We start from the raw sequence: 16,313 nt of genomic DNA, 5'->3' as shown, positions 1-16,313 counted from the left end.
ATTCACTTAACAAGTCCTTTGTCTGCATGAGAGTTTCTACTCGCACAATAGGGCTTCCCCCCACCCCGAAATCAGTTGCTGGGGTAGTTGCTGGGGTAGAGAACCTGCAGAACAGCATATAAGGGGAGGGAGGGCAGAGGGGATTGTTCCACCTGTCAAGTTGCAATGCTTGCTCTGATAGGACGAATTCTACCCAGTGTTTTCAATATGAATTGACTATGGTCACTGGCATTTTTGTACCTACTACAGCTGTCTAACTCATATCCCTTCCTAGTATCAAACACCTGCCAACAAACAACTCTATGAGGATGGGGATATTCCCAAAGCCTTCAGAAATCAATTTTGACCCCATGGATCACCACTGAACTTTTTGAATTCTCAACCCACTCATCACCCTGTTTTCATTCTCCACCCCCCCCCCTGCATTTTGCAGTGCTTCTGAACATGATAATGCCTTTTGTGCTTTACCAAATGCTAGCAATGTTGGAGCAAGGGGAAAAGATACCCATCTGCACCAACACATGATGCCCAGTGCTGAATTTATGCTTTGAACATAGCATGGAGCTGACTTTCTAACCTACCCCTCCCACACACACCTTAAGAGTTTGCTCCCCTCTCTCTTGCTATTTATAGAATGCAATCAAACATTTTTTTCTACTTCTTCATTATTAGGCTAATGAGGCCTAGGTCTCTTAACTTCTTCCTATGATTACTCCAGCTGGTTATATATACAATCTCATGTATACTGGATTATATTTATAACAATTGCAAGACTCCACAGAAAATCTGAAGGCAGCCCTGTTTAGGAAAGTTTTTAATATTTAATGCTGTATTGTTTTTAACACTCGATTGGAAGCCGCCCAGCATGGCTGGGGAAACTCAGCCAGATGGGCAGGGTATAAATAATAAATTATTATTATTATTATTATTATTATTATTATTATTATTATTATTATTATTATTAAATCTCTAAGTTCAGACATACTGCTAATATGTGGGTTTTTTACTGAATGGCATGAGGATGAAGTTAGGTGTTTTAAATGATGCTCATGCAAAATAGCCTCTTAAGCCAAGCCACAATTAGTTTATGTAGAGCAGAAACTGAATTTAGTTCCAAGTAGAGGTGCTAAAGATGGAAATTTAAACTATCATTAAGTGCCAAAAAACATTCAAAATGGAAACTTCTCTTTAATTGAGGGAATTCTTAGTTCACAGTTAATATTGATCAGTTTTCCTTGTTCATGGATGTGCAAGTTGGTCCTGTTGTGCTTGGGGTTTTTTAACTATGCAAACAGCAGCTGCAATATTTAGTCAAATACACATTTGGTCCTGCAATTTACAACAACATCAGAATTTCTTTGGTCCATGAGAGATATGAATATGTCCCCCTCTATCTTGTTTTAACTATATTGGAAGATGCTTATTATAGATTAATAAATCACCACCTCTGAAATCTTTCTTCCTACGAAAGATTTAGTAACAAATTAACCCTCTGCCAGAACGTCTTACTGTCAAGGTAAAATATGGCCTGAAGCAACAATGGATGAGATTTCAACACTGCCTATTGATGAATAAACTTTGAAACATGCAGTCTCCATCTGGAGACTCAGATATAATATAAGTTTTGAGTTCTAGGGAAACATATTATTTTAATTAAAACATGATTGGGTCCATGAATAAGATGCGTTTATAGTCCTCTGCAATACATCATACCTGACTCTTTTTTAAACGAAAACAAACTCAGGTGTTCTGATTTTTTTTTAAAAAAACTATCTTTTCCATTTTCCCAGAGCTTGGGGATTTTTTTCAATTTTGCTTGTATCTTATTTAATATTTATGCCACAGCCAGATCAAGACTATGTATGGATTGAAAATTGTCCTGGGCACGAATCTTCAATCCTTGAGAAAACTATTTCCATGTAGCATGCACATTCCCCCACCCATCTAGGTATTACAACACACTGGCTCTCTACTGAATTATGCCATGTTCCAAATTCACCTAATTGCTTACGTAAATCAACAACCACAAGCTATATTATGTCCAAATTTTAATTAATAAAATTTCTTCATAAATCACTTACTGGGAATGTGGGTTCATTTTCCTTGTGTGTGCTTTCACTCTTTATTTTTTCCTTTGATTTAATTCAGTTATGTTTAACACATCTTTCTTGATTACCATTGTTAGCATGCTGTAGGGCAGATTTTGGCTACAGTTTAAGAATGTAATAATGTCACTGCAAATTTACCTTCAAACTTAGTTCTCCATTAGTAATCCCAGCACCTGGAGTGATCTAAGTTTGTAAAGCTGATACTAATGGTGCCATGTGAGAGAAAAACACTGTGTGGGTCACAAGGCATTAGCCACACAAATGGGACTCTAAATTATTGTATCAGCTGCATTTTAAAATGACAGTCCCCATGCGGCGCAAGATGAATTGTGGCCCAAGTTTGAGAGGACACTAAGCAACCCTGCATAACCTCAAAGATGTCTATTATCTTCGTACTGGGTATGTATCACATGTTAGATGTTGATTCACAGAGGTAGAGAGAGAATACGCTTGCTGCCCTCAAGCACAAACATACCCCAGTTAACCCAAACAGAAGCTCTGAGAAGCTGCATGTTGTAGAAGTCCCATAGCATTCCTAACCTGATGAAGATGGATTGATGCTTTCACAAACAAGTATTTGAAGCTTAAGCCGAGGTGTTTAAGCATCTCTGAAGCTCTGCCTTCTTCCTAGGAGAAGACTGAAGTCTGTATCGTCAGCCCCAACCCTCCAGAAACACACTGGGTGTGCTGACATTTCAGGAGCTCTGTTTGCTGGACAGCTCCCTTACCAGCTGCTGCAAAGCCACAGAGACATGGAGCAAACCTCTCCTATTTTTGGTCTGTGATCCATTTGTGTGTGTGTGTGTGTGTGTGTGTGTGTGTGTGTGTTTTAAAGGAAACCTTGCTGGGATCTACATCAGCAGCACAGTGGGGCCTTCAGGGCAAATAAGGGAGCAGAAGTCCAGGGCCCCAGAATAAGCAGGAAGGGACCCAAACACAGCAGGGCTACGTTATCACATTTTGAAATAATACACATTATCATATAAAGGTAATTTTGGTGGGGTGGGGTGGAGGGGGTGTCAAAAATTTGCTAACTTCACCATTTCAGGGAGATGCCTTGTGACTTAATAGATAATCCCCACCTCAGCTCTGATCAACCCAGTTCCAGATGTGACCCAGTCCAGAAAAATCACATCAGCTGCAACTTTCAGATCAGCTTGCATTAAGGTTGGAGATCATAAGAGTACAATTCTGTATGTTTGCTTGGAAGTAAGCCACACTGTGCTTGATGGTTCTTACTGCCTGGTCTAGCTTAAGTACACATTTATCAGGTAGATGTAAGTGCCACTATAACCAGTGGGACTAACTTCCTAATGATTTCCATCTGGGCATTCTGAATGGGAATTAAGTTTTGCTGAAACCAGAGGTGCCAGGGTATGATACTCAAATCTTTCACTCTAGAAGCAGTGCCACTGGCTTACATCAAAACGAAGACTTCTGTTTGTGAATTGCACCCTAAGCCCATTTAAGAGCACATGCACGGATTTAAGGGGCTCGTGGATTTTCCTTAGAAATGTGAGGAGATAAGGGAGAGAACTTTGGACATTTTACTGTGTTGAGGCAAGCAAGGCTCAAGCAGTTCTAACTATATTATGGCTTACGGTCCACAAAAGTCCTACAGAATTTTGGAAAAGGAGAAAAAAGCAGCTGCAGCAATAAACAAGCAAGGAAAAAAGGAAGGGCAAAGTTAAACTGCTTTCCTTTGGTGCTGAGCTTCAGGAGGCAGGAAACCATACTTCACACTGAAAGAAGAACGAGGGCTTGCTAGAGTTTCTTTCTGAGCACGAGTAAAAGGGCCCCTTCACAATGCTGTCCGGACCAAAGCTGTTAACCTGCCCTGGATGGAAAGTGCAACAAAGGGTGAGCCTAGAAGGTGGGGTGACACTGAGGATACTCTGGGGCTCCCAGGCAAAATGAGCAACCAGCTGAATGTGCGATAGGATGGCCACAGACAAGGCCATGGTATAATATGGTCTGCGGCTCCCCTGAGGAACAGAAGCATCAGGGAGAGAGCTGGTTCCCTGGGGTGCCTTAAGGAAACCCGAGGGCAGTTTTGTAACCTAAAACACAGCTCCTGGCAGCAGTTAACCGCTGATGGCGAGAGGGAACACATTTCTACCGAACTAAGGGCCGCTTCACGGATTACTTTTAAGTGCACCTAGAAAGCATAACATGTGAAAGCAAGAAAGGGAGGTTTGTTCGCAAGGGGAGCTGTGATTGCCTACAGTTCACTGCTGAGTGCACACACTCCATGCCCACGGCCAACTTTAGTGCCAGAATTCAGTTGGGCTCGGAATCAGATCTCACCTCTCTGATGCATCGTGGATCACTTGCCTTGTAAAGGTGATGACGGTAGATTAGGGATGTGCGTGCGCCACGCATGCAATACAGAAATCCGGGAGGAGAACCTTCCCTCTCCACCCTGTTTGCTCGCGTCATTCAGGCAATCTGTCGCCCACCAATGCAAGCGGCCACCCAAGCCTGTGGGAACGAGCTGGCCCGTGGCTGCCGCGAACCTCCAACTCGCCACTTCTACCAAGATCCGTCCCTTCTTCGCTTGTAGGGTGGAGCTCGGGACTTGTGCGATCGCATTCAACCCCCTGGAATTCGGTAGGAGTTAGTTACTCCTGAGCAAACGCGTTGAGGGGGCAGCCTTTTTTCCGAGACGCAGCGCAATAATGTTTTAACGATCGCATTTCGGACTGTAAAAAACCCACACCGTAAACACGTAACAGCACTGCCTGAGTAGTCCATAAAAGCTCGCGGTTCTGCAGTCAGCACGCCGAGCTGTTTCCCTCCCTGCCAAGATCGGGCGGTGGGAAAAGATAAAGGCTTCCATAGTCACGGATTTTGTTGCTCTTCCGGCGTTTACTGACCAGATCATAGAATCACAGAATTGTAAAGAGGCTCATCTAGTCGAACCCGCTTCAAGGCAGGAATGTACAGCTGTCCCAAACAGGGATCAAACCTGCAACCTTGGCGTTATCAGCACTACGCTCTAACCCAGGCATCCCCAGACTCGGCCCTCCAGATGTTTTGGGACTACAGTTCCCATCATCCCTGACCACTGGTCCTGTTAGCTAGGGATCATGGGAGTTGTAGTCCCAAAACATCTGGAGGGCCGAGTTTGGGGGTGCCTGCTTTAACCAACTGAGTTTGGAAGATTGCTTGACACACACACAGGTAGAGCACTTTGTAGGCGACGATAAATATTGCTTTCCTACTTCTGCCAAAGGCAGGCTAGCTGAGGATATCCCGGGGGCCCGGAGCCCTCTCATCAGTCTGGTTCCATGGAGTTTTTGGACGCCCCCCGCAGCCCAAGAAAGAAACCCTCCTGCCTTTCTCAGCCTGTTGATTTCAGCCAGACGTGCACTGTTGCTGCGTGTGAACAGAGCTCAGGAGGAAGGTCTGGTTCTGCACGTGCGTTGCAATCACCCTCGAAGGGAGGTTGCGATCCGCGCACAGCTACGGAAAAGCCCCAGCGACCCTGGTTTCCGAGTAAAGGCGCGTAAAGAGCGGCGGCGCGCACGCCGTCTTCGTTCGGCCATGCAATTGTTTCTAACGGCCAACTGCTGTTATATATTTGTTTCCATTGCAAACCGCCTTGGGCTCCAAAACCAGCCCAGAATGAGAGGAAGTCGAAATAAAAACGCAGAGAGCTTAGAGCTTGGACCTTCTAGCCAAGGCAAGTGCGACTTGCGAGGCGCCTGAGTAGGTTGTGAGCGAAAAGACAGAGGAATCCCAAACGTGCTTACTCAAGAGTAAGTCTCCCTAGACTCTCATATAATGGGGATCGGGTGTTGCGCGTAAGAGAGAACGAGGAGTATTATTAAGCTTCTGTCCTGGGTACATGCTCTCTGGTTCTGCCAGTCCCCATAAATGCCTGTCATTAGACTGCAGATTTCAAAGCGCGGGTGGGTGGGCAGAGGAAGGCGGAATGCTTACGTTTGCACTCGGCGTGCGTGCAAACCCTCCGCGGCTGGAGATAAAAGCAGTTCCCATTCAGCCGATGGGAAGACTTTCAGAGAATTCCCCCTTCCAAAAAACAGCAAGAGCAGCCACCCGATTCGCGACGCTGCCCAATTAAAAGCCGAAGGGCTTGGAGTCGAGCCAGCGGAACCAACGGGGTAAAGTTGGTTTACATCAAAGCGCAAAGGACATAATTGGACTGTGGATCAGGCAGGAGCACACAAAAAAGAAAAGAGCGATCCAGACACGACAGCAGTAGCCCGGCTGGATCAGATAAAGGACCCATCTGGGTCCAGCATCCTGCAACCCACAAACAACACGCGAGGGCAACAGACCTCTCCCGCGCGCGACACTGCTCCTGACACTGGAGGCTCCATTTAGCCACGATGGGCTACGGCTAGGAGCTGTGGATAAACCTACCCTGCACGAAGGAGCCCTCAAGGCCAGGGGCCATTTCGCCCCATCTAACGGCAGCGACCTCTTCGTGGTTGAACACCATCATCACCATCTTGCCCCACCTTGGATGTCGCTGGTGCCCCATGCTGTTGGCAGCCCGTCAGGCGTCCGCGTCCAAAGAAGGCGCAAGCAAAGAGACAAGGCGAACTAGCGATCCCAAGCAAGTCCGCTTCGGTTCGAGGGGAAAGCTGAACCTCTAGTGGCAGGAGCGGTGGGAGGGCGCTAGGACCCGGCGGGATCCTCTCGGGGCCGAGAGGGGCGGGGCGGGGCAGAGAGGCCGGCAGCCGGAGCTGGGCGAGAGCGGCCACGAGTTGCCGAGGTGGGCTCGCGCCGAGCGGAGCGGAGCTGCGGCGGGCGGCGTATATATAGCCGAGGCTGGCGCTGCGCTCGCTCACTGAGGCGCCGGCTGCGTCTGCCGGGAGGACCCTCGCTCTCCTGGCCTGGGAGAGAGAGAGAGACGGACCCGGGGAACATTTCCCAACACAGGGGTCGCCTTGCCGCCTACTTTTCTTCCGTCCGCCGCCTGGAAAAAGTTGTTGGGCGAGGCGCGGAGAAGAAGAGAAGAGGCTTCTGGCCGCCCGTGGCGCCGTTTCCCGCCCTCCGAGAAGCCCGCGTGTGGGTTCCTACTCCCGCCGCAGCCGCCGCCGCTCCCAACTTCTCCGTCCGCCGGCTTCGCTGCTGCCGTCGCGAAAGTGGGAAGATGCTGCCTCGCCTCGACCAGGGCATGGACTGCCGCCGCCACCGCCGCCACCACCACCCGAGATGGCCTCGCTTGGAAGCCCGCACGTGCTGAGGCGGCGGCGGCTTGGCGCCGGCAGGAAGGTAGGCGGACGGGCGAGCGCGTGATGGCGGCGGCGCGAGACCCTGTCCGCCCGGGCGCGGGAGGCGTCCCCATTGGGTGAGCCCCGCGCGCATGCCCTCCCCCGCACATCCGCCCAGACTCCCGTCTGCCAGCTCACATTTGGCGCGCGGGCTTCTCTGGAGATGTAGCGTGCTGTGAGGGCGCTGCCCTCTTCCACCTCCTCCTCCTTCCTCCTCCTTCTCTCCGCAGCCCCGTCGGTCCAGAGCCTCTCTGTGGAGGCATGGAGCAGCCCAGACCTTGCCCAGCCTCCGTGGATGTGTTCCACACCAATGACTCCTTCCACCACGCCAGGAACTGCAGTGGCAGCGGCGGCGCAGAAGAAAGCGCCACCTACCAAGATGGCACCCCGCTCTCCTGGAAGGTGGTGCTGACCATCATCTTGGCCCTCATCACCTTGGCCACCATGCTGTCCAACGCTTTTGTCATTGCCACCGTCTACCAAAGCCGCAAGCTCCACACGCCGGCCAACTATCTCATCGCTTCCTTGGCTGTCACGGACCTCCTGGTGTCCATCCTTGTCATGCCCATCAGCACCATGTACACTGTGACTGGGAAATGGACCCTGGGCCAGATCGTCTGCGACATCTGGCTCTCTTCGGATATCACTTGTTGCACTGCTTCCATTCTCCATCTGTGTGTGATCGCCCTGGACAGGTACTGGGCCATTACGGATGCGGTGGAGTACTCTACTAAAAGGACTCCCAAGAGGGCGGCTGTCATGATTGCCCTGGTGTGGGTCTTCTCCATCTCCATCTCGATGCCCCCTTTGTTCTGGCGCCAGTCAAAAGCTGAAGAAGAGGTGGCAGATTGCGTGGTGAACACGGATCACATCTTGTACACCGTCTACTCCACGGTGGGGGCCTTCTACTTCCCCACCTTGCTTCTGATCATCCTCTATGGAAGGATCTACGTGGAAGCCAGGTCTCGGATTTTGAAACAGACACCAAAGAACACAGGCAAAAGGTTAACCCGAGCCCACCTAATAACAGATTCCCCGGGCTCAACGTCATCAGTCACGTCCATAAACTGCAAAGCTTCGGAGGCTTCTAGTGAAACAGGGTCTCCTGTGTACATGAACCAAGTCAAAGTGAAGGTGTCTGATGCACTGCTGGAAAAAAAGAAGCTGACTGCCGCCAGAGAGCGGAAAGCTACCAAGACTTTAGGGGTTATTCTAGGAGCCTTCATTGTGTGCTGGCTTCCCTTCTTCATCATCACCTTGGTGTTGCCTATTTGTAAAGATGCTTGCTGGTTTCACATGGCCATCTTTGACTTCTTCACATGGTTGGGATATCTTAACTCCTTAATCAACCCCATCATCTACACCATGTCCAATGAAGACTTCAAACAGGCATTTCATAAATTGGTACGGTTTCGGTGCACAAGCTGAGTATTGAATGCAGTTAAGTTTAATTCTCCAGGGCAGGAGGGCTTGAATGCATTTTGTATGTCTGGTTCTGCAGGTAGGTAGATCATTATTACCATGTTACTTCGTCTCTGGAAAAATGGTACTTTGGATGGCAGAGTTTGGTGCAGAGGAGAACCATGCAAGCCTAGTGTAGCTTCCCTTTCAGAGTGAAAGTAGCTTCTTTCTGAGCCTTGGTTTAAAAATGCTGCTGCATCTTATTATACTCCTATTAACAATTGCTGAAGAAAAGTAGTTTTGGCCTTTAAAAAATGATTGTTTCTCCTGGATTATGCCTTGTAGACCCACTGTGGTAGGAATTGGATTGCTTTGGGACAACTTCTTTGGAGACGCCTCCATCCAGCGTGACTGCACTTGAACTAAAAGTTTGTCATCCTGTCTCCTCTGCTAGGAGACCTTTGCCTCTCAGCCATCTGTGTTTGAAAGGCTTTCGCCAATGTTTCACTCCTCTTTTTCCCTGCTAGCTTGCTAATTTTAAAGACTATGCAGAGTGGACTGCAAATGAATTGTGCATGCTGCTCAAAACCTTACTTGTCCTACAGAGCCAAGACCTTGAAAGAATAGGCATTGACAGTCTGGCGAGAACTCCCTGACTTGTTGATAGTAAATGGGTTTGAGGAACATTGGGGAAGCAAATCAAGTATAGGAGGAGACGGGGGGATCAAATAAGAACTCAGTGTGAGAAAAGCAACTCATTCTTGTTTGTGTCTTTTCTGTTTAACAACTTGTCAGATTGTAACCCACAAATCAAACAGTGAGTGTGAGTGTGTTTTCACATGCATGTCTGCCTGCACAGTTGAGTGCCAAAGCTTGCAAGCTGCTTCCATTTTTCATTTTAGTGCTATATGTTCCTGACATTTTGCATATTTGAATAAGTGACTCACACACAAATCTCTTGATAATATGTGTGTTAATACATACAGGCCGTTTAAACCTAAATCTGCTTTTGCTCACCAACCCAGTTTTGCTGGTGTTTTAATCCTTACATTGATGCTGATTATGAAGCCATCATAGCTAAAATGACACATTAAATCAACCATCTTAGTTATTTTCTGAAAAGGACTTTTGCCCACCAAATAAATGCACAGCAACTTTCCTTTGCACTGATTTCACATGCATATTCCTCCCATTTCAGCTCTCCAGGTTACCAGTACATTAGGTCCATTAAGTAGGGTACTGTCTTCCCCCTCTCAAAAGAATAATACTTGGAACACTCTCTAGTAAGAAATCTTATGTACAGTTTTCTTTTTCTTCATCATTTCACTCCATTCCCTCCTCTGTGCGCCCTTTCATAAAAAACTCTGATAAGCAGTTAGAAATTAATTTAACTACAGCCACTTCTTATTATTAACACTGTCTGCAGTAAGACTCTATCTTCAGCTTCAGTATTTGGAGAACTGTAAAGTTCCCCAATTGTCTGCCTAATATCTGGGTGCAAAAAGGTCAGGTTTTATATAGTATTCCCTGCTTTGAATAAGCATAGTGCTTAGAAGATCCAGTTACATCTTCCTGTATTATATAATACATGCAAGAAAGTCTTCTGGTTTTACATGTCCCCACTTTTAAAAATAGTAAAACCTGTTTTAATAAGAACTTCACCAGGTGGGAGGGTCTTGATCCCAAACCCCTTCAGAATAAAGCTTTTTCCTTCTCCTCCCCAGTAGGCTTTTGTTCAGATGTCAAATGAAGAATGGCAGTACTGTAACTGTCTTTTGCAGATATATTTGTGCATCCAGAAATGTTCATTCTTAGAACTTCCAAAATGTAAATTGTTAGCTTTCAGTAAGGGTAAAGCAAGAGGATAAATATAAAGATGTATGTAGCCTAAAGGAGGCTTGCTATACATGGAAAATCTGTACTTTACAGACTTGTACACTGTCTGTAATACAGAGTATACAGATACACATGCTAGTGCTATTTCTTATGAAAGAAATGTTCTTATGAAATATCTTATGAAAAGACCTGTTCTGTGCATCTCTTTCCTCATTTATCTGTAGAATCAAGTTGCTATTACAAAGACACAACAGTTCTGTTGTCTAAAGTCCTTGATGCTGCAGAAATACCAGCACATGTGTGTGTAAATACCAGCACATGTGTGTGTAAGTTACTAAGTTCAGCCCAAATTCAGTTTAATGACTTTGGAAGAGAAGCTGTTCCAGTATTTGCTAATATTGGGTGCAAAAAGAGAGGTTTAAGCAATGAACCTTATGGTTTTTCACAAAAAGTCTTCAGAAGTTGCTGGGTTTTTTTTTTTACCATTATGGGGAGAGTAGCCAGAAAAGCCAGGTAGTGTGTTTTTTGTGATATATACAGGGTGAGTCCTTTAAAAGAGGCTCCATGGATACAGAGTACACATGTTCCATGGGGCCTCTTTTAAAAGACTCACCCTGTATATATCACAAAAAATAGCTGAATGCTACCCACCTTTTAAGCCTGCCAATCAAATATAAAACTATTGCATGAATCACCAATACAGCACCTGTGGGTGCCCACGGGGCCTTTCCTTGTGCCCTCAGGTTTCTGTTTCCTCTGCCCCACCCTGCTGAAATTGGACTTGAGAGAAACATCTTTTGGAGAAGAAGTATAGCTCAGTGGTAGAGCATCTTGCTTTGCATGCAAAAAGTCCTTAGGCATCTCCAGGCAGGGCCACTAGTAACCCCTGCCTGAAACCCTGCGTAGATGGACCAGAGTCAGCTTCCTGTGTTCCTATTGTAGCCAATATAAAGCTTTTCTCAAGCTCTACTGCACCATGTGTAGCAGGGGGATCTTTCTCCAGGTGTGACCCTAGCGCGCCAAAAATGTCCCCTGCGTCACAATTAGGCTAGAAAGAAAATTATTATATTGACTAAAAGAGAAGGCTTTTCACAAGCCTAATTAGAATGGGATTATTTTGAGGGGTGGGTTGCAGCTGCGAAGAAAGGATCACCAAATTCCCCAACAGTTGCTCCCTCATTACAGTTAGGCTTGGGAAATGCCTTCTATTGGCTTCAATAGAACACTTTCCCCAGGTGTAAATGTTGGGTATGGGCCATCTTCTTGGATAGTGCAGCTCAGGAAGGAAGTTTAACTCTCTAGGAAGATATCCTGCCCCCCAAGCTCTAGCCTAAAAAGAAGCAAGGCATTTTTTTCATGCCCAATCGCTAGCAGTGGGAAAGTGAGTGTATGTCTCTGTGTGTGTGATTGTCATCAATGTGGTTGCAGTGTGTGCATGGTTGTGGAGCATACCAAGTTGCAGTGCATTCATGGGGGCAGCAACACTTCCTCTTTTTTCAAATATGCTCACGGGTTTGAAAAAACAATGGTGACTCTTCCTGTGATGGGAGGACCAGCCTGGTGTGGAATTTGGATATAGGGAGAAAAATCTCTTGATCTACATGTGTCTTCTCACAAAGTTCAGATATTTGGGTCTTGTTTCTTTTTAAAAAAATCATGTTTGGAGTTATTTTCCCATTAGTCCCCCTTTTTCTTAATTTGAAACAGTTGCTATTCTCATTCTGAAGGGCCAGAAATGCACTTAAATGAACCATACGCTTAGTGGTATAAGTTCTTCAAGTTTGTAGTTTGTGAAAAGAAGAGGGGCGTTCAAGAATATGTAGCAAATGCAAATATAATAGCAGAGAGATTGAGAATTTAGCCAACGTACTTCACACACGTGACTGGAACTGAAGCAGGGAATTCAATGGACTTTTGTATCCATTAATGATTGGTATTGTTTGCACTACAGTTTCCTCCATAAGTGAAGCACCTTGTGTTCCTGGCTCTGGCAACACAGGAGGAGAAACATGAAAGTGCCGTCTTCTCCCCTCCCCCAGTCCTCTTAACCAATTGGGAATAAACGTAGCCATTCGATGCTGTGACTATATAGCTTTTTCATATCTGTATCATTACCTCATCAAACACTGAGAACTCTAGAACCATCTGAGAAGCTGACTGCTTGGTCTTCTGATCCTATACAACGCTGAAGGAGGTCCCACCCCCCACCACCACACCTGCTAAATAAATGCTTAATACGAAATCTGAATAAACTGATGTTACTGAAATTTGATCCTACTTCATTATATATTTTTACTCATTATTTTTATAATAATAGATAAGTAATCTTTACATAAGCCCAGCAGGCAAAATAAAATAAAATAAAATAAACAGACTACCGTATGTTCCATTTGCTTTGATAGGATTGCATTGTGAGTGTTCATCCTAAATGTAACCGAAATTCAAACAATAAAAAAAGCTTTACTGTGTTCCTCAAGAGTATAGAAGTTGTGTTACTGATGATGCGGGTATTTATCAGATCACTTGACTGTGACATATTGTCTAGGTAAGGCTTATTTGATGATGAGTCACTAGAAAAAAAAAAACGATTAATCATGACTGACGTTGCCAGCTATGATCAGCAACCAAGTTGTTGAGAAAAAACAGTAAGAATCTTGTGGCACCTTAAAAATGAGCAAATCTTATTATAGCCTAAGTTTTTGTGATTTAGAGTCCACTCAGACTCTAGTCCACAAAAGATTATGCTAGAATAAATTTGTTAGTCTTTAAGGCACCACAAGACTCTTGATTTTTGTAGCAAAGCAACAAATGAGCATTGCTACTCCTCTGCAAGTTGCTGATATCTTCTTTGCTTTTAAAGGGAGAGATGAGTCTTTAGGCACCCTGCTTTAAAGCTGTAATTCCAATATTTGTTTGAGATGCAGTTACATAACACTAGGACTAGCTACTTATGCATATTTTATTACTAAGAATAAAAGGATCTTCTATATAACATAAGTATGCTGAGAACTTGCATTCCACTTGGCTTAAAATACTTGCTATGGGGCTATTAACAATTACGATAATAATTTTCTTCTCCCTTCAAGCTCTGCACTTTTTAAAAACAAGTTTTGCTTAAACGTGGAAATAATTTAAACAGTATTGATTTGTTTACTCCACTTGCCAGCCAAATGAAGAACTTAGCCCTCATTTCTTATGCATTCTGGTACTAGAGGTTTTCCCCCTCCCTCTCTCTTCAAATCATGGAGTGTGTTTATTCCCCCCTCCCCCATTTCTATACTGCTGAATCACAAAAGATGGGAGGCCTGTTGATGACGTGACTGCTCTCATCTGAAGAGATAGCCGGAATCTTTGAGAATCCTTTATCTTTAAAGATCAGTTCTCACAGTTTTCCTGTTCAGAGGAAACTGATTGGGCTTAAGACTCAATGAAGTACATGGGACTTAGGGTAAACAGAAGTAAGAGCTTGTCCACATGTCCACTTGTTCTGCGCCTAAAAAAAATGGGTCTGAGAGGTTTTTTCATTTTCCACCATGTTTTCTAGGCATGGGTCTGAGAGGTTTTCCGTTTGTGCCTCCACTTTCACCTAGAACATCTGCCCTTTCCTGCTGAATCGGGACAAGCAGCAATCTGCAGAAAACCCTGTTGACATTGTGATTTAGCAGTAAACAGCGGGTTTTCCCAGGGGAAAGTGGCGGGACAAGAAGTATGCACAAGCCCTAACTTTCGACCCAGTGATTTCAAAGTATGACTAAGGCCGTTTTCATGAGTTCCAAATACAGTAGAGCTATATGAAGATAACTTGTATGCACACAGGTACTTCAACTTGCGATCTGGTAACCTGCAAAATGCATTTTTGCCCAGTTGTGTACTCAGCGTACATACAATATGTACACATAGAGATTCTGTTCACCAAGAAACCATTGGGCTAAGAAGGTGAGCAAGTGAATGGACTTTATTCCTTGGCGCATTGATCATGTGTCTGAAAGAGTCTTAAGTTTCTCTAGATTGGGCCCTGCAAGTTGAAATTGCTGGAATAATTGCATAAAAAGCCTGAACACGGCAAAGATGACTAGAAGTGCTAAGGATCCAGAGTAGTTAAAACACACCTGTATACTTTTTGCAAGGAAACGCAAATATTTAAACACAAGATCTGCCATAGTTAGCCTTGTGATAAGAGAAGTGGCTTTGTAAGAACTGCTATGGCTTGTATCCCTCAGTTCATGGAAATTCTCTGTTGTCCAACAAGGGGAAAGATGTGATTTTTATAAATTCTCCCTCCCTCTTGCAGCCACCACATCACCTACTGTGTGGTTCCAAAGCCCCTTCTCCCAGTGCTGTGGGGTTGATTTGGGGACTGCAGAGGAAAGACGGAATTAGTATCACCTCCTCGCTCCTTCAAAGAGCCTTTTGTGGGTGGTGAGACCCAACTGTGTGTAACCAGAGAACCTTAATGCCATTCCCATAGCCCTTGACGAGTGCAACCTGGCTGTAAAGGTGTTCTGCTTGTCCAAAGAAGCTGAATGTTCACATTTTGAATGCTTCTCTATACCATTCCTATGAAGCAGTCTCTGCAAACCTAGAAGTCAGAATAAAATATTCATTCTGAGCTAAAATATGGAAAGCCAATTAATAAAGAATGCAAGTTCAAAGTTCCCTTTTTAGTTATTGGAGCCTCACAGAATTGTGTTAGGCTTTTTGATCATTTGTTCTAAAATATGCATTTTTCAGTTTTGTTTCTCCCTCCCCTAAAATATTTTCCTTAAGGCAATGACATGTTCTAGAGTTGGTACGTTGAAAATGTGTTGTTCTGTTTTCAGACTCTTTGTCAGCGCCGGATCAAGTTCTGTGTTAGTTGAAAAAACAAGTAAGGTCGTAATTTAAATGGGTATCTGGTTCTTGTTCACAGTCCAGCTCTTTTCTATTTCTGGGAGGAACATAAAATGATGAATATGGAAACATTAAATATATTCTGTTTACAGTTAGGGAGGGGGAAAGAAATCTAGCAGTTTTCAGGAAAGCCATAAAATGATGTGTCTTGTCTCAGTTTTTGCAGTTCTCTGTTTTGCTGGACCACCCTGTTTCCAACACTGAATGATGACGACTAGGGTAGTCATGATGACCACACAGCAGGAGGAACCGATGGGGCTGTTGTGTAGTCACACAAAGGATTGTTGTAGCTTTACTGCTCACACTTGGAAGAAATGTGAGGTCAGGCTACTTAAATGTTTTTTTTCCTGTATGTGGGTCATTTAATGGAAATGCCTAATCCCTTGTTCTCCTCCTTTGTAAGCAAGTGCTTCAAAGCAAAGAGCTTTCTCAATTGTTTGCAGCAGTGGTGGCCTAAGGGTGCCTCTAGATGCTCAGTATTTGGCAAGAGGGCTTCAAGTACATTCTAGAGCTTTAAAGGTAAAGGGACCCCTGACAAGTAAGTCCAGTCGCGAACAACTCTGGGGTTGTGGCACTCGTCTTGCTTTAAAGGCCGAAGGAGCAGGCGTTTGTCTGCTTCTGCAGACAGTTTTTCTGGGTCATGTGGCCAACATGACTAAGCCGCTTCTGGAGAAACCAGAACAGCACATGGAAATGCTGTTTACCTTCCCACCGGAGCGGTACCTATTTATCTACTTTCACTGTGTGCTTTTGAACTGCTAGGTTGGCAGGAGCAGGGACCGAACAACAGGAGCTCACCCCATCGCAGGGATTCGAACCACTGACCTTTCAA

General features: G+C 45.1%; 1 protein-coding gene across 1 annotated transcript; it reads left to right on the top strand.

The window, feature by feature from the left end:
* The first annotated feature begins 5,842 nt into the window (after positions 1-5,842).
* On the top strand, positions 5,843-10,893 carry HTR1B (5-hydroxytryptamine receptor 1B). Its single transcript, XM_083734037.1, has one exon. The coding sequence runs from the start codon at positions 7,616-7,618 to the stop codon at positions 8,780-8,782; it is 1,167 nt and encodes a 388-aa protein (XP_083590163.1). The 5' UTR covers positions 5,843-7,615; the 3' UTR covers positions 8,783-10,893.
* The last annotated feature ends 5,420 nt before the right edge of the window (positions 10,894-16,313 follow it).

The sequence above is a fragment of the Podarcis gaigeae genome (assembly GCF_964106915.1).
Source record: "Podarcis gaigeae genome assembly, chromosome: 3".
NCBI classification, from domain to species: domain Eukaryota; kingdom Metazoa; phylum Chordata; class Lepidosauria; order Squamata; family Lacertidae; genus Podarcis; species Podarcis gaigeae.
Note: the sequence above shows the minus strand (reverse complement) of the source record. Positions and strands in the feature narration are given on the sequence as shown.

Bases quoted from the DNA above. Each gene is read 5' to 3' on its own strand.
- HTR1B (XM_083734037.1), top strand. From the start codon at position 7,616: ATGGAGCAGCCCAGACCTTGCCCAGCCTCCGTGGATGTGTTCCACACC.